We start from the raw sequence: 24,132 nt of genomic DNA, 5'->3' as shown, positions 1-24,132 counted from the left end.
CCATACTAACTTAAGGAGCTTCGGTTAGCTTGGAACTAATGTGCGCAATGTCACTAGGGCTCTTGATTGTTCTGAAGCTGTGAGAGGAGTACACACCAAAGATAATCTGTAATGATGATTGCACTGTCTTTGTTTGAAGACAGTTTTCGAGGCGCCAAAATAATAGCCAAGAGCTCAGCTTCGAAAGCCGGAGTGAATTCTGCCAGTCTTACTGAGAGTGACCAACCGAGGTAATCAGAGAAAATGCCTACTGCTGCTTTTTCATGATTCATAGAAGCTTCTAGGGCTATTATGTTCTTTATTTCTGCATGAACTACGTAATCTTCTAACTCGTTATTCAGGAAACTTGAATATTGAAAGTTAGATTGTGGGGGACGTTTTTTATCATACTCTTTCGTAATATTGTGATTTATTGCTTTAGTTTCAAAACCAATCTGATGTCCACCTTTAGGCTTTTCAGTATTCTTTGTACAAAAACAATCTGGGGAGTACTAAAGCGTGGCCAATGAGAGAGAAAAAAAGCGTCGGGTCACTAATAAATGCATATTAGGGTCGTTTAGCCGATAAGCTGTAAAATTTCAAGAATGTTTGTATGGTTAGGATACGGAATCGGCAAAGACTACTTGGTATGCGAGCTTCCTGACACATTACAATAATATCGACGTACTTGGGGAGTCTCAAACACAAACGTATAGCGCTTCTCTCTCCAACGTGACTAAAGAGTTTGTTTTTTACGCAGGGTCATCCAAAAAAACTATGCCCCCAAGTTCTAGTATTGGGCACATGTACATTTTGTATATCATTATTAAGGTGTGTTTGCGTAACCCATATTTCTTGTTACTCAACCTGCGCAATAAGCCTGAAGGTTGTTGTGCCTTTACCACGATGTATGTGAGGGCTCCAGTTAAGTTTCTCATTATAAATAATGGCCAAGTATTTGATAGACTCCCCTTGTGGAATTGGTTCCTGCTTATGCAGTACAGAAATCTGAATAGAATCTGCTAGTGGAAACATCGATAGAACTTTTACTGATGTTTAGAGACAATTAAATTGGCTGCAAGCAAAGTTTGAGGGAACACATATATCTTTGCAACTTTTGATGGAAAGAATAAATGTCACTGCCTGCAGCGAAAATCGCGATATTGTGAGCATATATGTAGACAGTGATATCTCGTTCAATGGCAACCGAGCTCATCAGAACATTGAATACTAGCGTAAATAGGACAGCCCCTTGAGGAACTCCGAGTTTCTGTTTGAATTAAGATGAGTGGCATCCATCCGTTACACTCTAAAATGCTCTTGATTTTAGAAACTCTTCTACCCACTCAACAACATATCGCGGAAAGTTTAAGTCCTCTAACGCATTCTATAAAATTGAGGGCTCGACGCTGTCATAATCTTTAGCAATGCCTATTGCTCACCACGTAGTGCCGTCTTTTTCGGGCAAGCTGTATTCGGCTCTCAAAACCAGCATGAGCCGACCAAATTGAACACTCGCTACGAAAAACAATTTGGTTTGGCTTCAGTATTTGCTTCTCTCTCGGACTGTTTTTTTTAGGCATCAGCAGATACGACGAATACGATCTATTGAAGAAAGCGTCAATCGCTGTAGACAAGACTTTTGTCTTCTGTTGAATGACCACAAGCTATAGCGGTGCTCGGTTTTTGTTCTTTTTCACTATTAACTATGGCGCGCACCCACTTTAGGGGAGGGGGGGCTGACGAAGAATTAATGGTTTTATAAATAGTATGACTGAGGTTTTTTTTTTTCAATACAAGGCTTGTATCCACTCGGGGCCATTGGCCAAGTGTTCGAAGTTGAGAATAGTTAATTTTCTTCCTCGCGACTAGCTTCTACACTATCTAAGGAGAAACGATGTTTGAGGTTTCGAATGGGTGCCCTTCGATGACTCGAATTCTCGGCGGCAGTGCGAAGAAAGAGCTGTAGTCCAGTGGAGAGACACCTCATTGGAGCCTCAGGCGTCTGCCCAAGCCAAAGCCTGAACTTTCGCTTCTTATTTCACATTCAAACATCCTTCTTTCAACCATCGGTTGAACAAAAGGTCTCGACACAAGCCAATTACACGTTGGGACCCGCATCATCACAACCAATCGCAAAAACACTTTCAAGCCATTGGTGAAAACCACTTTACCAAATACGGTGGTGGTAGTGGTTAGAAGAGGAAGGCACCTAATTTCTGCCGCCCGGTCGGGAGCATGGCGCAGTGCCTTTACCAAACACGGCACGCGAAGGGACAGATTCTCCGCGTGTCACACTATCTCCCACGCCAGGCAGTGTATCGGACGACCTCCGTGCCATTCTCACGGTCGAGCTCCATCAGCCACTCATTAAACATCGCTTCGTAGAAGCCTCCTCCAGCGTGGAGAGTACCCCATCTGGCCCTGTGCGTTGACGAGGTGTGCACGCGACAGCGAGGTGCTCCGCCATCCTAACAACTTAGAAATGCGGCAGTTTGGGCTAGTTGGTATGATATAACGATAGTTATAGATCGAGAACACAATGACGACAAAGAGATGACAAAGAGAGATATCCTTCTTGTCTCTTTGTCCCCAATCTGTTCTCGTGCTCTAACTATCGTCTCGACGATAACTCGGGTGCGCTCATCCCTGTGCTTATACAGCGTCACTGTGTCCTTGAAAAGGGTCACACAGTTGCACTCAGTGCAGTGCTGACCAAGAAAACCATCTTTCCCGTTTCTAACATTGTTAGCGTGTTCTCTCAGTCGATCGTTCAAACAACTTCTGGTCGTTCTGACATAACAAGCACCGCAGAAAAGGGCGACCCTATAGGCAACTACCCGAGAGCTTGCCACATACCTGTTTCTATGCTTAACTCTACATTCATTTGATGACTGCGTTTCAGGGGGTTTGTAGGTTTGGCAAGACTGATTAATTTGAACGGTGCAGAGAACAGCACACGAACTCCCGCACGTTTTCCGATTTTCTTGAGCCTGTGTGATATCTGGTGTTTGTACGGGACAATGGCTATCCTTTCACGCTCTGTATTCGTGTTGCTCGGACCTTGTCTCTGCCCCTGCTCTGCCCTATTGGTCCGCAGGATAGCCTCAGCAACAGAAGCGGTAAACGCCTCAGGAAAACCCGAAGCCATAGGCCGGGACATTTGAGCTTTGAAGCACCCAGAGATGTTGTGAACGCATGACCTGTTCAAGGCATTCTCAAGACAGGTCCGCGCTATGCCTCGCTTTACTAACTTGTTGTGAGCGGAAGAAAAAGAAAGTACAAGTTTCTACGCACGTGGTTCCTAACACCAACAAGTATGCTGTGTGCTAAAAAAGCACTCGTGTCCTTCTTGTCTCTTTGTCCTCGTTCAATTTTTGCGCTATAACTTTAGTCATCCTAACAACAATCGGTAATGACGTATAGCGGGGCAGGATAGGCTCGTATCCATGCTGCAATCGTGTCTTGTTCAGCCCAGAGCCGTATATTCTCTTTTATAGGGCTCTGGGTCAGCCCAGTGGTCGCGTCCCGGCGACATTCTCAATGGCACACGTGCATGCCGACAATGACTTAAACTCGGACGGTGGCGCTTGGCCTGGTTCTTGCAAGACACTCTTCCGAGTAAGCTTACCCCTTCGAGAAAGTCCCGAATGGGGGCGACCTTGACGGCTCTCCTCGTGAGCCGTGTGAACGAAGGAGTCTCCTTCTTTCTCGTGCACGCGTCTTCCGCGTTGGCCTTCGCGGAACCGATCAGCTTCCTTAGTTGATGGTCGGGAACTGGCTCCACGTTCTGCATCAGCCACATTAATTGCACTATGCACAACACGCCACTAATGGTTGCCTCATACTAAATAGAATTTTTAAAATTTAAGTCCCAGCTGCCCTTTTGTTTTCTTCATCATAAGAATGACACCTGATAGAAAAAGTAAGAGATTATAGGTAATTTGGACGAATAATTGCACGAGGTTCAAACTTGTATACGTTACAAAAACAAGTAACCATTTAAAACGTCAATTATTCTCTTTGAAGTTGTAAATGATTACAGTGGTCAAAATTGATCAGTTGCAGAAATGTAATTACTTCAAAATAACTTTCCTTTAAAATGTTATCATCATAAGTTCATAACACAGTAAAAGAGTTCAGGCAGGTCACATATTTCTCGTAACTATAAGTGCGTAGAAGACTGGTTGCAAGACGGTTTCGCTTAAAAATAGGGTAATGAAACACCGAAAAGCAGTTACAAATAAATTTAGGCCACTCACCCCGAAAGTTACCCTTTTTGAAAACATTATGAATCATATTACAAAATTACGGGAAAATGCAACGGATTGCAAATAATTTATTACTTGTAGCGTGTTAAGTACAACTCTGCTTAAATTTTACAAGTTACATTTGCTCCAATATTGCATTTACCCCTCATCTGACAAAATGGTGGTTGGAAGGGGGGCGTAGGCGTAGTCCCTTCAGACAGGTGATGTACTCCTCGAGACTATATATGCGGTAAAAAACTGCTTACAACATGGTTTTGGGGAAAAAAAAGAGGATAGTAATCACGAGAAAGCAATTACAAGACAATGTAATAGATTCGCCTGGAAGGTTACAATTATGAAAACGTAATCAATGGTATTAAAAATCTACAAGGAAATATAAAGCGTTACAATTCGTTTATTGCTTCTAGAGCATTTTGTACAACTCCGATTATATTTTAGAAGTGAAATGTAGTGGACTAATGTATTTGAAGATTAGGTATTTTGAGTGACAATTATCAAGAATAATGCCTTCCAGGCGGACAACTTTGGGACACGGGATTCAACTTGAAACACGTGGTGTGATCATGATTATTTTGTGATATATTCTATTATTAGAGCCTTCCAACAGGGCCCATTTTGGACAAGTAATTGGCCTTAATTTACCTCATACCCTACACTCCACTTCATATATCAGGTGCAACGCTGTGGAAGCTTTGCAAAAAGTTCGGCCAGCAAAACCTATAAATCCGCGCGTTTCGTGGCGCTCCCGTGACATCCAATTAGTGCCGGTGCACCTTCGCGTTTCTTCGCACTTCCCTTTAGTGCGACTGGCGAACAATCGAAAGTGAGGTGAGCACAAAATAACGCAGGTACTGAACGACCTTCTGGTGTCCTAATCTGCGCTGACGCTGTAAGTCTAGGTCGCCGCCGTCGTCACGTACACAGAGTAGAGAGCCTGTATGTGACGTCACGGGAAACTAAGCTATACAGTCACATAATAACAGACGTTCGAAGGCCTTTTCGTTTGTAAGGCACATAAGATGTTCAATTACGTCTCGCCCTAACAACAAAAGAAAAACTAAGTTTTGTTGATGAGAGCATCGAACTACTTTTTGTTGAGAATGCATCGACTGCAAGAAGTCTCGCTAGCTTCTGCAACGTTGCACATGATGTGCGAAACAGAGTATAACTGTAAATAGGCGCGTAAGCCATACAACCGACCTGTTGCAGTGGAGGCAAACAGAACCAACGGGGAAGATCGATTCAGCCAGCAGAACTCCACACAATAATGCATGCGAAATCTGGCAAGGGTACTACCGCGAATACCACCGAAAAAGAGCAAACCACCAGCAGTTCATTAACACTAAGGAGGCTCCAGATGTCTTAGTTCTGCAAGAGACGGGAGGACCCGCAACAATTTCGTGGTACAAAACATACAGTGCTATTGACAAAAAAAACCCTTATTTGAAAGCGCGTTGAGTACACCACTTCGGCTCTTCGACAAACAAAACGCACGTCGTGAAAGCCAACACCTAGAAACATCGGGAGAATTCGAGAAGCCAACGCGGCTGCCACCGGCGCACGTCCGTCTGCCTAGTAGAACGTACTAGAAAGATCGCCGTGTTTCGTGGAAAAGGAGCGTTCGGGACTCTAATCGAGAGTTTTTGAACTAGCAGTATGATTGGTGAATATTTCAAAACCATAAGTATCGTATGATTTTGTATTGCATGGGATTGAACTTTGAGCGCGCTTGGATTGATTGCTCACGTTTTATTGAATATCATCTCAACTATAAGTTATATAGTGGATTAACTAGCCGAGTGCTCATGTATGTATGTACATGTGCAAGTAAATTTGTACTACCATAACTAAGAATATGTTTTGGTTCTGTTGTTAACGCTTGGGTCAGACTTGGTCTTTCGACCACAACCGGTGTTCGCTGACGCACTAAAGGGGTGTCTCCTCAATTGCCAATGCTTTCGTGTTGTGTTTCGGGGGGCCGATAGGTTGGACTTTAGAACCTGCTCGGCGATTGCCATCCCTGTCATGGGATTAGTGACAGATCAAGATCACCACACAAATTAAAGCTTCAGAAACATTGCCGCGAACAGATACACAATGTGTCCAGATACACGATGAGGAAATGAAGTACAAGTACTTTTAGTCTTTAAAAATGATTGAATCACTATAGTTCACAATTCCAATTCTTACCGTTGTTCTTGCCATATTTGCAACTAAATTTACTCTATGTAGACACCCATTTTTACAAAAGACCTAACATAGGGCAAGTTCATCGTACGTCACAATGACACGGCAGCGAAACCACACACAGATACAGTAAACAAGGTGCTTCATGTACGACTTTGTACCCTTTGAAAGTTGAAATTTTGCAGCAGTATTTTTCTTGTTATTTGCGGAGCCACGTTGAAGCAGATCGTGCAAGCTCCACCAGTTTTTCTTGTCTACGTCTTTGTTATGTTCTGAAAAAGACACATTGGAGCGCCGCAAAAATATTTAAAGATCATCCAGTGTAGTAGGTTATAGCATTTCGGTAGGATAGGACATTGAGATCGAGGCATCGTGTTTGAGGTGCCTCTGTTACTCAAGTAGGCAAAAGGACAAAACAAACGCTACGACACCGCGATATCAACAGAGACAGATATGAAGTGAAGTGAGGAAAGGCCAGGGGGTCATCCCGAGGAGCTCCCACTTCACTGTCCCACACCGAGTGTAAGGGGGAGCTGGAACACGTTTAGACCACACAAGAGCAGACGTGCTACGCCGCAACAAAAGCTCATTGAGATTGGCACACTTCAAGAAATCGGCCTCAGCCGGAACATCAGACCACTGCTGCAATCGACCACTGCAGAGATGGAAGGGAAGCACACAGGTATTCTTTCTGAAGGACTCTTACACGGAGAAAAGCGATGACAGGGCTGTCGCTGTGGAATTTGATAAAAATGCTTCAGAAAGATTAGATGACGATATTAATCCACTGTTTATAACTAATTAATAAACTGAACGCTGATTTCCAGTGTTTTGAGGCCTTAAAGGAGCCATGACAACCAGTTTTCGTCATAATCTGTGTCATGTGTGATAAAGGACACCTAACAGGTAAAGTTTTGTGTGGATTTTTTTTACTATAACTTGTAGCTATGCGCCTGATAATGCCGAAATTGAATCGTAAACATTCTAACGTACCATGTACTTAACGCTAGAGCCGTTAATTCAGAAAGATTTTGTGCCAGTTCAAAGCGCCCGCCTAAATGCTTGAAGAAACTACCACCCCACAGTTGAGAAGCGCCTGAGGCATTAAGCGCTGAAGCTTCGGCGACGATGAAACCGCCGTTTTTAAATAGGGATACCCGTGGATAGTAAAGAACGAAACAATGTGGGTGCTTTGAGCGTGTCGCTATCATAACCAGGGAAGACATTCCTGGTGGGAGCAGCGAAAACCACCTGGAGAGCAGCTAACAACTGAGCAACATGGGTGACGAACAATAGTCCTCGCCGGGTGCCAGTCGGAGTATTGTACGCGCCCAGCAAAAGTTCTCTGACGCCACAAATACTTGCTTAACTTCTGCACAGTCACATGGTGCCCCCCCCCCCACCTTCATCAAACGACATAAAATGTCTATTGAACCTAAATACTCACAGACGAGCACACACCCTTACTTCAAAACCAAATTGAAATATCTTATAGCTAGGCAACGCTTGCCGCTAGTAATTGGTCAGAAGTGACCCACCATTCATGCAGGACTATCAAAGAACACAAGCATCTCCAGTTCACGAATTTAGTCAGAGGTCCGTTAACCGTTGTGCGTTCACAAACAAGCTGCCGAAACTTTAGCGCATTTGGCAGAGCGCTCAATATACAAGCAAATTTTTTTTAATTTGCGAGCAGGCCTGTGAGTTGGCTAACATCGGTGCACTCGCGTACAGAGGCGTTACGAGCTAATTGCTGTGTGAGCGTGTGAAATCCAATAACCTTTTCTATTTCATGGCCATCTGTGCTTGAAAACCTGCTATTTCAACCCTTTTTAGGCTTTGCCGCTAAATTTAATGATATACAGGGGCTGAAACTTTGGTAGAACATGATGACTCCGCTCCATGAAACGCATGGCGTCACACATTCCATGCAAAATGGCGGTCGCCGGCAGTGCGCGAAGGTTTTAGCCGACGGCTTTTAGGGCTTATCTTGGTTTTAAGTACTCATGTACTGAGCAGCTTATATATAATGCCACCTTCTATTTACCAAGTTTTGTTATCGTACAAAACATTACACAATTCTCGGCACAAACCGCGCCTGCAGTTTTCGAGAAGATTCCTGACTGTAGTAGATCATTTCGATAAGATCACGCCTACTCTGCGAACTGCACAGATTATTCTGAAACCTACGCCAACGCCAGTGAAAACGCTAGAACATTCGACGGCAAGAGTATAAATGCCGACGCGCTTCACCGCTTGTCAGAAGTTGATCGATGGTCAACGCTCCATTCGCCGCTATCAGTCCAAGACTGCTACTGTAATCGGACTTTCCGTTTACCGGGCACAGGTTCGCCCAAATAAACAGTTAAATTCCAACACAAAGCCTCCTGTCTTTGGCCACGTCACGACCCCGTGACATCTGGTGGAGGTGCTGCTTTTTTGACGTTCCGGACGCCCCCTTCAAGCCGCGACCCCAGCCCAAGCGGCAAAGAAGACACGGACGCTAACCCTGAACAGCGAACAAGCCGCCGGCAGAGGGGACTACAACCAGAGTACGGGCCCCTTCTTGAAGCTGCCAGACAGACCCGGATCCCGACATCAACTACTGCAACCATGACCGCCCCCGTGCAGCCTGCACCACTCCTGCTCCGGCAACCCAAAGAGCCACCAACTTTCCGCGGTTCGCCACTGGAAGACCCAAAACGCTGGATCGAAAGGTTCGACCGCGTCGCCGCCTTCAATGACTGGACAGACGATGACAAGCTCCGGCATGTGTGTTTCGCCTTGGAAGATGCTGCTCAGACCTGGTTCGAGAATCAAGAGCGAAGCCTTACAAGTTGGGACGTCTTTCGTGCCAGGTTCCTCACCACTTTCGCAAGTGTGGTGCGCAAGGAGAAGGCGCAGCTCTTCTCGAAACCCGCAAGCAGATGTCAAACGAAAACTTGGCGCTATTCACGGAAGATATGATTAAACTTTTCTGCCACGCTGACTCCGACATGTCCCAGGAGAAGAAGGTTCGTCTGCTCATGCGAGGAGTAAAGCAGGAACTCTTCGCCGGGCTGATCAGAAACCCGCCAAAGACGGTCGCCGAATTCATTTTAGAAGCATCTACGATAGAGAAGACGCTCGAGATGCGCACGCGGCAATATAACCATAGCTTCTCGTCTACAAGCTACGCCGGCATTCAAGCGCTTGAAACCACTCACTTGCGTGAGACGATCCGAGCGATCGTGCAAGAAGAGCTGCGAAAATTACTTCCTTCAGCGCAGCCTCACGTGAAATCCATCGTGGACGTCGTACGCCAGAAGATCCAGCAATCGCTGGGCATTCGTCAGCCTCAGGAGCCTCAGCTGCAAGTCATGGGCTATGCTGCTGCAGCCCGCCGCCACGCCCCTCCTCCACGCACACGCCAAAACGCTGCCCCATCGCTCTTCCGTCGCCAGACGCCACCGCCGCCACCACCGCCACCACCCCCACCGACGTCCTACTGTTCATCGGCGGCCCAGCGCAGTGCGCCGAGGAAGACTGACGTCTGGCGCACCCCTGACCACCGCCCGCTCTGCTACCACTGCGGCGAGGCCGGGCACACATACCGCCGTTGCCAGTACCGACAGAAAGGACTGCGTGGCTTCGCCGTCAATGCACCACGTCTGGAGCCAGGAGAACGGCCACGTGACATCGCCGACTACCGGACAGGAACTCAGTGGACACTACGAAGCCCTTCCCGTTAACCGTCGCCCAGCCACCGCACGTCACCGCTCCACCGGCAGTACTCTGGCCCAACGCGGGGCCGGTCTCTTAGCCCGTATCCGGCAAACTAAGGGCAGCAACCGATCGAGGGGCGGTTGCTGTGAAACGAACTACCGAAGATCCTCCGACGATGACGACGCCGCAACGGAGCTTTCCGAACACAACGCCAACCAGGCAAAGCCCTGACGGCGAAACCTCACTTACCGAAGGTGACCTGACGACGCAACATGGAAGCAGCGGCACAAGCCGACGCAGCCGTGACCCGACGACACGTCCTAACTGTAATGCGAGACGGCGAACTAGCGACCTCGACGTTCTTATCGACGGCCACAGTGTGACCGCTCTCGTCAATTCTGGAGCCGACTACTCCGCCATCAGTGGGTCGATCGCCGCGAAGTTAAAGAAAGTTAGGACAGCTTGGAAAGGCCCTGAAATCCGCACAGCCGGAGGTCATCTCGTAACGCCTGCAGGAAGCTGCACAGCGAGAGTAACCATTAACGGCCGTATTTGTCCTACAGACTTCGTAGTCCTACAGCGTTACTCGAGAGATGTCATCCTTGGCATGGAACTCTTATGCCTTCATGGTGCTGTAATCAACCTAAAAACAACGTCGATAATGTTATCCACAGAAGAAGCACTACCGCCGCACACGCCGTCAGGAAACCATGCCTTGAATGTGCTGGAAGAACAAGTCACCATTCCGCCTAGCTCAAGCGTCATGATTTCATTCGATGCTCCTAAATCACCTGACTTGGAAGGCGTCGTTGAAGGCAGTCAGCATCTGTTGGTCACCCGAAATATTTGCGTCGCAAGAGGAATTGGAGGGCTGCGGGGAGGCAAAGCAACGGTTATGCTCACGAATTTCAGCAATGAGTACAAACATGTGAACAAAGGAACAACGGTCACATACACTGAAGAAATTGTCGAAGCCACCAGTGCTTTCGCCCTTGCCGATTCTGCGGAACCTGCTTAGAGGAACCAAGCCCCTCCCATAGCTTTCGATGTCAATCCCAGACTTCCGAACCATAAGCAAGAACAGCTCAAGGCCCTGCTCCTGCAATACGAAGATTGCTTTTCATCGTCATAGAAAATTCGGCAGACCCCAATCACGAAACATCGCATCATAACCGAAGAAAATGCCAGACCCCTCCGTCAGAGTCCGTACAGGGTTTCGACGCGAGAACGTGGGGCCATGAAGAGACAAGTTGATTATATGCTGCAGAATCACATTATCCAGCCGTTCAAGAGTCCATGGGCATCCCCCGTGGTGTTAGTGAAGAAAAAGAATGGGACCCTACATTTCTGCGTCGATCATCGCCGCCTGAACAAAATCACAAGAAAGGACGGGTATCCTCTCCCACGAATAGATGACGCGCTTTATCGGCTCCACAACGCCAAGTACTTTTCGTCAATGGACCTCAAGACTGTCTATTGGCAAATCGAAGTCGACGAAAGAGACCGAGAGAAGATGGCGTTTATAACACCGGACGGCCTCTTTGAGTTTAAGGTGATGCCCTTCGGTCTTTGCTCAGCGCCTGCAACTTTTCAACGCGTTATGGATACAGTACTGGCAGGGTTGAAGTGGCAGACTTGCCTTGTGTACTTCTACAACGTCGCTGTGTTTTACACGAGTTTCGACGAGAATCATCGGCGCCTTGAAGCTGTACTTCAAGCCATCAAAACGTCCGGACTCACACTGAAGCCAGAAAAGTGCAGATTTGCGTACGAGGAGCTCTTGTTTCTGGGGCACGTTATTAGCAAGTCTGGAGTTCGTCCCGATCCACGGAAAACGCCACCATCGCCGACTTCCCGCCACCCACTGACAAGAAGGCGGTGCGCCGATTTCTGTGCCTGTGCGCCTGTTATCGGTGGTTCATGAAAAACTTCGCCCGCATCGCCGATCCTCTCACTAACCTTACCAAGGCCGACGTGGAGTTCAAGTGGCAAACGCCGCAGGAACACGCTTTCCAGGAGCCTAAAAATCGCCTCCGTTACTTGCCCATTTCGACAAATTCGCCGAGACAGAAGTACACACTGACGCAAGCAGCGTAGGTCTTGGCGCCGTTCTTGTGCAGAGGGCTGACGGACTTGAAAGGGTTATTAGTTACGTCAGCCGATCGCTATCCAAAGCAGAAGCCAATTATTCCACAACAGAAAAGGATTGCCTCGCCATCATATGGGCTACGCTGAAATTGCGCCCCTATTTCTATGACAGGCCCTTCAAAGTTGTGAGCGACCACCACGCCTTGTGTTGGCTAGACACCTTGAAGGACCCTTCAAATCGTTTCGCACGATGGAGCCTGAGACTTCAAGAATATGACATTACTGTCATTTACAAGTCCGGCAAGAAACACTCCAACGCCGACTGTCTCTCTCGTACGCCTGTCGACCAACCACCACCCGACGACCCGGATGACGACTACTTCTTGGGAACGATAACTACCGACGACTTCCCTGAACGACAGCGGGCCGACCCGGATCTTAAGGCCCTAATAGAATACTGTCACGTGCGTCCCGCGAAAAAGACGAAGGCGACAGCGCATACACGCATCTGCACGCTTTAATGCAGAACACAACAACGAGAAAGATGAGGAACTCGCTCGCGCACGCGGTTAATAAAAAGACCGACCCTCTGCTCTTTTCTCAGCGTCTTCAAATACGACCTCTGTCTTCACGTCGCGACACTGGTGGAGGTGCTGGGGCCTGCAACCTTATGCAAGACAGCGTTGTTCGGGACGCACACCCAGTCAGGAGCCTCAACATCTTGTTACGACTCCAGTACAGCGATTCAGCCGGCGCCTACTAGGCCTAAGTCCAGAACACTTGACGGCATCTCCTGTTACCAACATGGCGGCCCCTTCCACATCTGCGAATCTTCCTCGGGCCCAGACGACTCATCCTTACCAGGTAACTTTTGAGACTCTTCGTGTTCCCGAAGTCTTCCGTGGTGAACCGTATGAAGATGTCGAGGACTGGCTCGACCAGTTCGAGCGAACCGCTGTGGTGAATCGTTGGAGCGTGCAAGAAAAACTTGGCCAGGCCTACTTCGCAATGGAAAATAGCGCTGGCACATGGTACGAGAACAGGGAGCCTACTTTCCAAACCTGGGACAATTTCTGCCAAAAGCTTCTCGAGACGTTCCTGAGTGCGGACCAACGGGATCTCGTACAACAGATGATTGAAGCCCGCATGCAAACAAAAGCGTCGCCATGTTCGCTGAGGATATGGCCCGTCTATTTCGCCGCACTGACCCTGACATGCCCGAGGCAAGAAAAGTTCGTCACCGGATGCGGGGAGTTAAGGAACCGCTTTTCGCCGGCCTTGTACGAAATCCGCCAACAACAGTGGATGAATTCATCAAAGAGGCGACTGTCATTGAGCGGGTGCTCCGCCAACGATGCCGCCACTTTGACCGCCTGCCCGACCAAACGCCTGTTGGTGCCATCGCTCAAAACGCTGCCGTTTCCGAAAACTCTTTACGGCAAATGATTAGACAAATCCTGCGGGAAGAGCTGCGGGCCCTCGGTCTTTCGTCTACCGAGCCCCCAGTTGCTTCTGTTGCAAAAATCGTGCGCCAGGAACTACGACAAGCCTTTCCATCACCGGCGCCACCACCCGAAAACCCGAAAAACCGCCCGAAAAAGACGAAGGCGACAATACCTTGAAGGCAGGACCGCCGAAGTCCCGAAGGTATTAAAGCGCGCACTTGCGTCATTCTTCCTGCGAAACGGTCTTCTACAAAAGAAAAACTTTTCACTGCTTCAAGCTAAGTACCTCCTTGTGATGCCTTCAGCTCTGCGACCAGAACTCCGGCGGGCCCTGCACGACGATCCGACGGCAGGGCACCTCGGTGTTTCTCGCACGCTGGCGAGGATACAAGAAAGGTACTGCTGGCCACGTCTTACCACCGACGTCACTCGTTATGTGAGAACATGCCGGGACTGTCAGCGACGCAAGACACCACCGACAAGGCCAGCGGGACTTCCGCCGCCAATTGAACCACCTTGCCGACCTTTCCAGCAGATTGCTATGGACCTACTGGGGCCGTTCCCGCGTCGGCTTTCGGAAACAAGTGGATCGTGGTAGCTACCGGCTACCTCACCCGCTACACCCAGACAAAAGCCCTTCCCAAAGGCAGTGCGTCCGAGGTAGCTAAGTTCTTCGTTGAAAATATCGTCCTACGTCACGGCGCCCCAGAGGTCCTTACCACCGACAGAGGAAGGGCATTTACTGCCGACTTAACTCAAGCGATCTTGGCATACAGCCAGACAAACCACCGCCGGACGACAGCGTACCACCCACAGACCATGGGCCTCACCGAGCGGTTTAACAAGACGATCGCCGACATGCTGGCAATGTACGTCGATGTCGAACACAAGACGTGGGACGCCATTCTTCCGTACGTGACCTTCGCATACAACACGGCGGTGCAGGAGACAACGCAGATATTGTAAGCACAATATTGACAACGTTTCACCTTCATCTTCTTCATCTGTATATAATCATCATCACAAAAAACGTCGTCGTCGTTCGAAGGGTTGATCAGGCGATTCGGCCTAATAAACGCCGTCGAGACTCCAACGCTGCTACTGTCTTACAGAGTGGTGGAGGTGCTTTGATCCCCAAGTCCTCTCCGACGTCACGTTCCCCTGGAGCTTCGTTCGGGTCGCCGCTTGCTTTCCCCGTCCGCTGTCATGGCTCAAGAACCGCTGCCCGGAACATCCAGCATCCCTGTCCAACAAACCATTCCTGCGTGGATCGTCAACGCCCGGCAGCGCGACCCGCCCATCTTCTGTGGTCTTCCACGCGACGACGTCGAGGTATGGCTAAAAGAATACGACATGACCAGTGTTTATAACCAATGGTGTGAGCCCCAAAAACTTCGTCACGTTGCCTTGTATCTGTCTGATGTCGCGAAAACGTGGTTTTTTAACCACGAGTGCAGCTTCCCGGATTGGCCTACTTTTGCTCAACAAGTCCATAGGATTTTTGGAAAACCGAACATCCATTCCGAAGTGTCGAAACGAAAGCTCGATTGGCGTGCCCAACTTTCCGGGGAGATGTACACTTCGTACATTGAAGACGTCCTTGCCCTTTGCCACCGCGTGAACTCGGCGATGAAAGAAGCTGCTCGTGTTCACCACATCATCAAAGGGATAGGCCATGTCGCGTTTAACGCTCTGGATGTTAAAAACTCCACCACCGTTGAGGACGTCATCACGACATGTCAGCATCTTGATGAACTTCAAGCCATTCGATTGCACCCAGACTACCCAGACGCCAGTGACAGCCGGCCTTCCTCGGATGCGGATTTGCGCGCGCTGATTCGCACTCTGATTCGCGAGGAACTTCAAGCGCAAGGGTTATCATGTACACCCGCCCCTCGGCCTCATTCTCAATCTGCTGTTCTGTGCGACATCATCAAAAATCAGCTCTCATCCATGGCTGGCGCTCTCCCATCGAACACTACGGCGCCACCAATACCACCCATGCCGTATGCGCAAGTCGCTGCCATGCCACCTGCCTTGGTTCAGCCCGCGCATCCTGTTCCTGCGCAGTCCAACGTAGCAGCATTTGCACCACACTCGCCTGTCCCAGCGCCAGTAGCAGCGCCTGTGACAGCTCCAGCACACTACGCCCCTTGGCGCTCGCCTCGCCCAATATGTTACTAGTGTGGCATTCGGGGCCATATTTCACAATTTTGCCGCAAGAGCCAGCAGGATGAATGCCGGGGCTACGATGTTTACGAAAGGGATTCGGAGCCATCCCCGAACCAGTACCAGCGGCGCCCTACGACACGTTCCTTCTCTCCGACTTCTCCTTTCGCCGCACCTCACCCCTGCTATCCCGGACGCCGCCGGTCCCCTTCACCTCTATGACGCTCAACATCTCCTCTGAGACTGGCTGTACCTACTTCTGACTACCACTCGGAAAACTAGCTGGTGCAGTTTTTGGAGGAAAAGCTGCATGGCTCGAACAAACACGAAGACCTCCAGAGGGCCCAGCCAACTTGTTATTAGTGTATGCGGAAGGGGTACCAGTTCAGGCATTGGTGGACACGGGGGCTGCTATTTCTGTTATTCGTGCGGATTTGTGTACTCGTCACGTAAGGTTACCACACCTTATACTGGCACTCTCTTACGTAGCGCAAACGACTCGCTGATACGGCCATCAGCACAGTGCACCGTTAGAGTTTTCATTGATGGGATCCGGCATCATATTCAGTTTGCCGTGCTGGATTCTTGTGCTTTTATGCTTATTTTAGGATGGGACTTTCTTTCTGATGCTGCTGCTTCCATCTCTTGTCGACAATGACTCATGCATATGCGAGAGACGGATGATATTTGCCCGAAATTATCACGTGACCGGCTACGAACAGCCAATGACTTCCTTTTGCCACCTAACCTCGAGCACATTATCACGGTTATGTCTGACTCTATGTCTGACTCTAGTCAGTCCGTCAGCCCGTTGTCTATCCAGAGGGATTGCACTTTCATCGAGTCTTGTCCGCTTCTCCAACGGCACCGCATTTCTCGCAGTACTGAATATCACCAATGAGCCGATTCTGCTGACCAAGGGCACTGTTGTAGTTTCCAGCGTGGACACACAACCTATCTCTGTAGTGGTTTCGGATACCAGTCTGGTGGAATCACGTTCAATACCAACAGATACTCCACCTACTACGGCTCTCGTCAATACCATCAGCACGGATCTCACTCCCCCGCAAGCAGATGAACTACTGGCGTTGTTGTCTAAGCATAAATTTTCTTTCGAAGTACATTCCACTGCTCTAAGCCAGACTTCTGTGGTGGCTCATCGCATACACACCGATGGAACTTCTATTGTATGTCGTCGACCATACCGTGTTTCTTCCAGCGAACGCGAGATCATCGACAAGCACGTTGCTGATATGCTCAAGCAAAACATCATCCGCCCCTCCTCAAGCCCTTGGTCGTCACCTGTCGTTCTCGTAAGAAAAAAAAGACGGTTCGGTGCGATTCTGCGTTGACTACCGCGCATTAAACAAAGTAACCAGAAAAGACGTATATCCCTTGCCTCGCATTGATAATGCCTTAGATTCCTTACAAGGAGCGGAATATTTTTCGAGCCTTGACCTGCGCTCTGCTTATTGGCAAATTCCAATGCACGAGGATTACAAGAAAAAAACAGCCTTTGCCACAACCGATGGGCTTTACGAATTTAACGTCATGCCTTTCGACCTCTGCAATGCGCCAGCAACGTTTGAACGACTGATACACACTGTATTGCGGGACCTTAAGTGGAAAACATGCTTATGTTACCTTGACGACATCGTCATATTTCCTTCAACATTCGAACAGCACTTGCAGCGCCTGGATGAATTTCTGACGTGTCTCGCAGCTGCTGGCCTTCAGCTCAACACTAAGAAGTGCCACTTTGCTAGCAAAAGTAATTAAGTACTCGGACATCTCGTCAGCAAAGATGGAATCCGGCCTGATCCCGACGAGATTACCGCCGTTCTTCACTTCCCGGTGCCTCAACGCGTCAAAGAGCTCCGAAGCTTTCTTGGCCTTGCGTCGTACTTCCGGCGCTTTATACGAGACTTCGCCATCATTGCTGCGCCACTCTACCAACTCCTTTCTTCAGGAGCGTTATACGTATGGTCGGACGAATGCCAAATGGCTTTTGACACCTTGAAATGTGCCCTCACGTCTGAGCCAGTGCTTTGTCATTTCGATAACGCCGCACCCTTTCTCCTCCATACTGATGCCAGCGGACACGGACTCGGTGTTGTACTTCTGCAACGAACAGAGCGTTATGACGAACGTGTGATCGCATACGCAAGTCGCACCCTCACAGCAGCACAGAAAAACTACACAATTCACCGAGCAGGAGTGTCTTGCCGTTGTCTGGGCCATCCAAAAGTTACGACCATATCTTCACGGCCGCCACTTTACCGTCGTCACTGACCACCACGCTTTTTGCTGGCTGTCGACGTTGAAGAATTTGTCTGGACGTCTCGGTCGCTGGATACTGCGTCTTCAAGAATACGAGTTTGACGTTATCTACAAATCCGGCAAGAAACACAACGATGCCGATGCCCTTAGCCGCTGTCCTTTACAATCCTCATCAGGCACTCCTGGCCTGTCGCTAACTGTGAGTGAACTCATCAAAGTTTCTCCGTCAGTTCATTCACTCGCCGCTGTCAATTCTCTTTCTACCTTCAACAACGACACGTTTGCATCCCACCAACGCAGCGACACTTACTGTCGCTCTATAATGCAGCGCCTTCAAGGCTCCTCTCGTCCTCCCAACGCTCGCGCCCATCGACAGCTGCGGAACTTCAAGACTGAAAACTCAATTCTTTACCGCTTTGTCTTGCACCCTGAAGGACAGCGCTGGGTTCCTGTTGCTCCTCGTTCCCTAAGGGCGCAGATTTTGGAGGCGTTTCACGATGACCCCAAGGCTGGTCATCATGGTTTACAAAAAACCTATGAACGCATCCGCATCCGTTTTGCCTGCCTGGCCTTTCCAACTTCGTAGCGCGATATGTTGCGTCATGCACGCTATGCCAACGCCGCAAGCGACCCACTTCCTCCACGGCCGGTCTTCTACAACCTCTGCCGTGTCCTGACGCTCCCTTCGATGTCATTGGCATTGACCTCTACGGACCGCTACCAATATCAGCTAGCGGCAAGCGCTGGATTGTCACAGCCGTTGACCACTTAACAAGGTACGCCGAAACAGCTGCACTTCCTTCAGGATCAGCAGAGGACATTGCCACATTTTTTCTGGAGGCAATCTTTCTAAGACATGGTGCACCACGCATCTTATTGAGCGATCGCGGCAAGGCGTTTTTCTCGAAACTACTCGAACAAGTCCTCCACGCATGTAATACGATTCATAAGACGACATCCAGCTACCATCCCCAGACTAACGGCCTCACAGAGCGGCGATCGCGGCAAGGCGTTTCTCTCGAAACTACTCGAACAAGTCCTCCACGCATGTAATACGATTCATAAGACGACATCCAGCTACCATCCCCAGGCTAACGGCCTCACAGAGCACTTCCATCGAACTTTGACCGACATGATATCTGTGTATATCAACGCCGACCACACCAACTGGGATACCATCCTGCCATTCGTGACTTTTGCATACAATACCGCTACGCAGCGCACCACGGGCTATTCCCCATTCTTTCTCGTCTATGGCCGTCAACCAAAATCTCCGCTCGACATCTCCTTTTTTGACGTCCCTGTGAACTCGTCATCGTCATCGAGGGAGCACTTAATCTCTCGCCTGGCCGACTCTCGCCGACGCGCCCACCTCAATACACAGGCAAGCCAACAAGAGCGGAAGACTCGCTACGATGGCGTCTACCGCGTGGTTCACTTCAATACTGGAGACGAAGTACTTTTGTGGACCCCAACGCGGGTTCCCGGCCTGTGTGATAAGTTTCACTCACGTTTCATCGGCCCCTACGCTATAGTCGAGCAGACGTCTCCTGTTAACTATCGAGTAACCCCTGTTGTCGTGCCTCCCGACGGCCGTTTTCGTGGTACGGAGGTTGTTCACGTGTCGCTCTTAAAACCATTCGTGCGCCGTACACCACCGTCACCAACAGCGGCCTAATTGGCCGCTTCTGCGCGAGGGGGAAATTAGTATAAGCACAATATTGACAACGTTTTACCTTCATCTTCTTCATCTGTATATAATCATCACAAAAAACGTCGCCTTCGCTCGAACGGTTGATCAGGCGATTCGGCCTAATAAACGCCGTCGAGACTCCAACGCTGCTACTGCCTTACAATATCTCCATACAAATTGGTCTACAGAAGGAGCCCGGCAACTACGCTCGATGCCATGTTACCCAACGTCACCGACGAAGAAAAGCTCGATGTGAGTGAGTACCTTCAACGCGCCGAAGAAGCCCAACAACTCGCGCGTCTCCGTATCAAGAATCAACATACAACCGATAGCCGCCGTTACAATCTTCAACGACGCTACGTGGAATACCAGCCCGGTGAACGTGTTTGGGTGTGGACGCCGATACGCCGACGTGGACTAAGTGAAAAGCTTCTGCGATGGTACTTCGGACCGTACAGGGTGGTTCGACGTTTCGGCCCACTTGATTACGAGGTTGTCCCCGACGGCATCACGAACTCTCAATGACGCCGATCGCGACCTGAAGTCGTCCATGTCGCACGCCTCAAGCCGTTTCATGCGCGTTAACAAACTGAAACAATGTTTTTTTTGTATTATTATTGTATCGTAATTTATTCATTGTACTTTCTTGCATTATTATTGTACCTTCATCTTTAGTTAAAGCATCGGGACGATGCCTTTTTCAGAGGGGGGCAATGCCACGTTCCATTTACCAAGTTTTGTTATCATCCCAAAACACTACACAATTCTCAGCACAAACCGCGCCTGCAGTTTTCGAGAAGCTTCCTGACTGTAGTAGATCATTTCGATAAGATCACGCCTACTCTGCGAACTGTACAGATTATTCTGGAACCTACGCCACCGCCAGCGATAACGCTAGAACGTTCAATGGCAAGAGTATAAATGCCGACGCGCTTCACCGCTTGTCAGTAGTTGATCGATGGTCAACGCTCCATTCGCCGCTATCAGTCCAAGACTGCTACTGTAATCGGACTTTCCGTTTACCGGGCACAGGTTCGCCCAAATAAACAGTTAAATTCCAACACAAAGCCTCCTGTCTTCGGCCACGTCACGACCCTGTGACAATAAGTATTGGTCCAACAGGCCACCAACTTCTATTTGTCTTGAAAGAAAAATTGTTGACTGCCTGTACGCGATCCTGTACATCAACGCGAGTTGTAAGGCTTTTACACAATGCACTGGTCAACTTTTGCAAGATATATAACAAGATGAAACAAGTGTCTGCTAAGTGACTATACTTATCAACTTGCAGAAAAATATCAGATAGTGTAACTAAAAGAACTAAACATCAAATAATGAAAAGGATTGAATATGGCCGGTGCTTTTATGACACGTTGATGCACCACTCGTGTTAAAAAGACGATCATTTTCGCATATTGAAGTGCGGTATTGTAAGTGGGCTTGCTCGATTGTTTCTCTGGGTAAGAATCATTATTGAGGTTTAACGTCTCAAAACCATATTGTGAATATGAGAGACGCCGTAGAGGAGGGCTCCGCAAATTTCGACCACCTAGGGCGCATTAACGTGCACCTAAATGTAAGCACACGGGTTCTCAAGCATTTTCGCCTCCATTGAAAACGTGGCCGCCTTTGCCGGGATTCGACCCCGTGACCTGCAGCTCTGCAGATAAGTGCATCAGCCACTAGACCACGATGGCAAGTCAGCGCTTCACTAGGTAGCCTATTGTTTCTCTGGAATTGTTTTCCTTGGTAGGAAAGGCCATTATCTCTAAAATGACACTAAATTCAACCATTAGGTCGATGTCGATTGTTGAAATGGCGGTCCAGAAACCTGGCAGTGCTACTTTTGTGTCACGGAAGAGCCTACTTTGAATTAAAATCACGTTTCAGTGTTCGGCATCGGGTTAGCGCACTTCAAATTACCCTCCTCAAGAAGCGATCTGAGTGGACCGACTCACGTCACTGTTGCCATGCACAACGTTGCCCAGCTTTACTGCGCTGGTACCAGCAGAGGGAAAGCAGCGGAAGCCACAGCACCAACAACGGCCATTGGCCGTTGTTGGTGCTGTTGTTGGTGTTGTTGGTTCAGTTTCCCGCCATTGGCGTCGAGATTGCAGGCGCTCTTGTTTCAACTGCGCCCCGCAGAATGGCACCACCTGTCTCGTGTTACCCCGTGAAAGTTGAATTTTCGAACAACTCAAGCCATTCCCTATAGCAACGTCCAGCGGTGTTTTTTTTTTTTTCATGAACCAAACAGAAACGAACAAGTAGCAATTTATTGCGTCTCTTGTGGTACGAAAGGTTTTTTTTGTCCAGTTAGATTGATTACAAGTGATTAATTGTAGGCTGTCTGTCTGATGTCCCCGGGATAATTTTGAAAATGTCCTACTGCAGCGCTTGTGTTCTTGTGCATTTACCTTAATTTCTTGGTAAGTAGGGCACTGTTGTTGATAATATTGCTGTATTAGATGTCGCCACACATTAAGCTTCCACACTGATGTAAATTGTTATTCGACTTTAGTGTCCCTTCGAGTAGCTTACAATATTTCCGGCTTAAGAATCATGAATGATGTAGTCGCTGCTGTTGCTAGCTGTACGCAATGGCCATCCCTGACTTTGCTTTTAGAGAGCACCTTTCCGCTGCCTGTTTCTGTTTTCAGTGGCCTCGCCGGTGGCGTAGCCGACATATCGAACGAGGACTAAAGAGAGCGCAAGCGGAGTCAGTCGAATTGACGAGCCACTGGCATCTACACTCATTTCTTTAGCCGTCATGCGCACTGGCTCCCCGATTGGAGCTTGTGCGCATGCAGGGGTAGCTTGTGCACTACGGCTCACTTTATATATTGCAATGGGACTGTCACCGTTGAGCTTGGTTAGCGACGCCTACAGTGTACAGAGTAAGGCGTGTAACACTCGAGTGCTGGAAGTTTTTTTTTATTATTGCACGAGTTTGCCTCACGGTATAAATACTTTTTACACCAGTTTTTTAGCTGCGTTTCCTCCAAAAAGCCTAGAATAGACCTATTGGTCGAATCATATGTATATATGGTTCGACCGGTCCAATCGCCGCAACTCAAGTGGACTGAAGGGCTAAAATCCCGCTATTCGCAGGTGGCGTCGGCGAGCTGTTTGAATACTCGGGACTGCTTATATGGTGATTCTGGTCTACTACCCACACCGGCGCGAAACAGAGCGCTGGAAGTTCCTCCAGCGCTCTGTAAAAACTTGTAATGAATGTTACGGTGCTTCAATTGTGGATCACCAAATCTTCAAACACAGCTGGAGCCCCGCTGTGGTGGCCTAGTGGCTAAGGTACTCGGCTGCTGACTCGCAGGTCGCAGGACCGAATCTCGGCTGCGGCGGCTGCATTTCCGACGGAGGCGGAGATGTAGGCTCAGATTTGGGTGCACGTTAAAGAACCCCAAGTGGTCCAAATTTCCGGAGCCCTCCACAACAGCGTCTCTCATAATCATATGGTGGTTTAGGGACAATAAACCCCACATATCAATCAATCAACCAATCAATCAATTAAACACAGCTGGCGTTGCGCAAACACGTAGTTGCACTCAGGATTTGCATTGGACTATATTGTAGTTTTCAGTGAATTATTAACAGTGGAGTTCTTTAAGCAGGACGTAAAGTGTCTGCTGAAAACTATCATCGTCATAAACTGGCATGCACCCTCTTTCAAAGTTGGGCATAGGTGTTTCGTGTGTAAGCTAGCCAGAAACAGAGCGCTATAGCACACTCACGAATGCGAAGCAGAGTTCAAGTTTAGTGTACAGCTTGAGGACACACTTTGATAAACATTGGCAAATGTTGGGGTGTACGCTCTATAAGCAGGACGAATGAAAAAATAGCCTTTGTCTAGCTATATTTAACCTAACCGCTGTATTATGCGTGTTAAATCTTGCTATGACTTGCCGAGCTTAGGAGCACTTCATATAGCGCAACACACCGAAACTATAACAAAGCTATAGAAAAACATTAGCAAAACCAGCGAACCACAGAAATAACAGTTCCGCTATGCCATCATCCTTGCACCAGCAATGCTAAGCAAAGCTGTCTGAGGCCCTTTTTATTGGTATTATTTTGACGTTCATTGTTCTCTTTCCTGAGAAGATAAAATCAGTTACTGTTCTGACTCGAAAATGAATAATTTAATTCTCATAGCTGGCCTAACTATCACATGAATGCATAAAGCCTATTGATAGACATATTGCTCAGTGTATATAACCGATTGTTCAGTGTTTGAGAAGCTTAGATCGGCCAGATTCTTCAAGTACTATTAACATTTTGCCGAGTCAATCGGCTT

The 24,132-nt window shown here is 48.5% G+C and overlaps 1 protein-coding gene across 2 annotated transcripts in view; it reads left to right on the top strand.

Annotated features, from left to right (window-relative positions):
- The first annotated feature begins 6,883 nt into the window (after positions 1 to 6,883).
- LOC119169800 (uncharacterized) overlaps positions 6,884 to 24,132 on the top strand; it is a 62,092-nt gene continuing 44,843 nt past the window's right edge. Inside the window, exon 1 of one of the 2 annotated variants that reach the window (XM_075886671.1) lies at positions 6,884 to 7,119. In XM_075886671.1, the coding sequence (XP_075742786.1) occupies positions 7,101 to 7,119 (19 nt within the window). In that variant the 5' untranslated portion in view covers positions 6,884 to 7,100. The remainder of the gene's footprint in view (positions 7,120 to 24,132) is intronic. The other variant, XM_075886672.1, reaches the window with a different exon arrangement.

This window comes from Rhipicephalus microplus, chromosome 2 (assembly GCF_043290135.1).
Source record: "Rhipicephalus microplus isolate Deutch F79 chromosome 2, USDA_Rmic, whole genome shotgun sequence".
Lineage (NCBI taxonomy): Eukaryota > Metazoa > Arthropoda > Arachnida > Ixodida > Ixodidae > Rhipicephalus > Rhipicephalus microplus.
The sequence above is the reverse complement of the archived record's forward strand: the minus strand, read 5'-3'. Positions and strand labels throughout refer to the sequence as shown.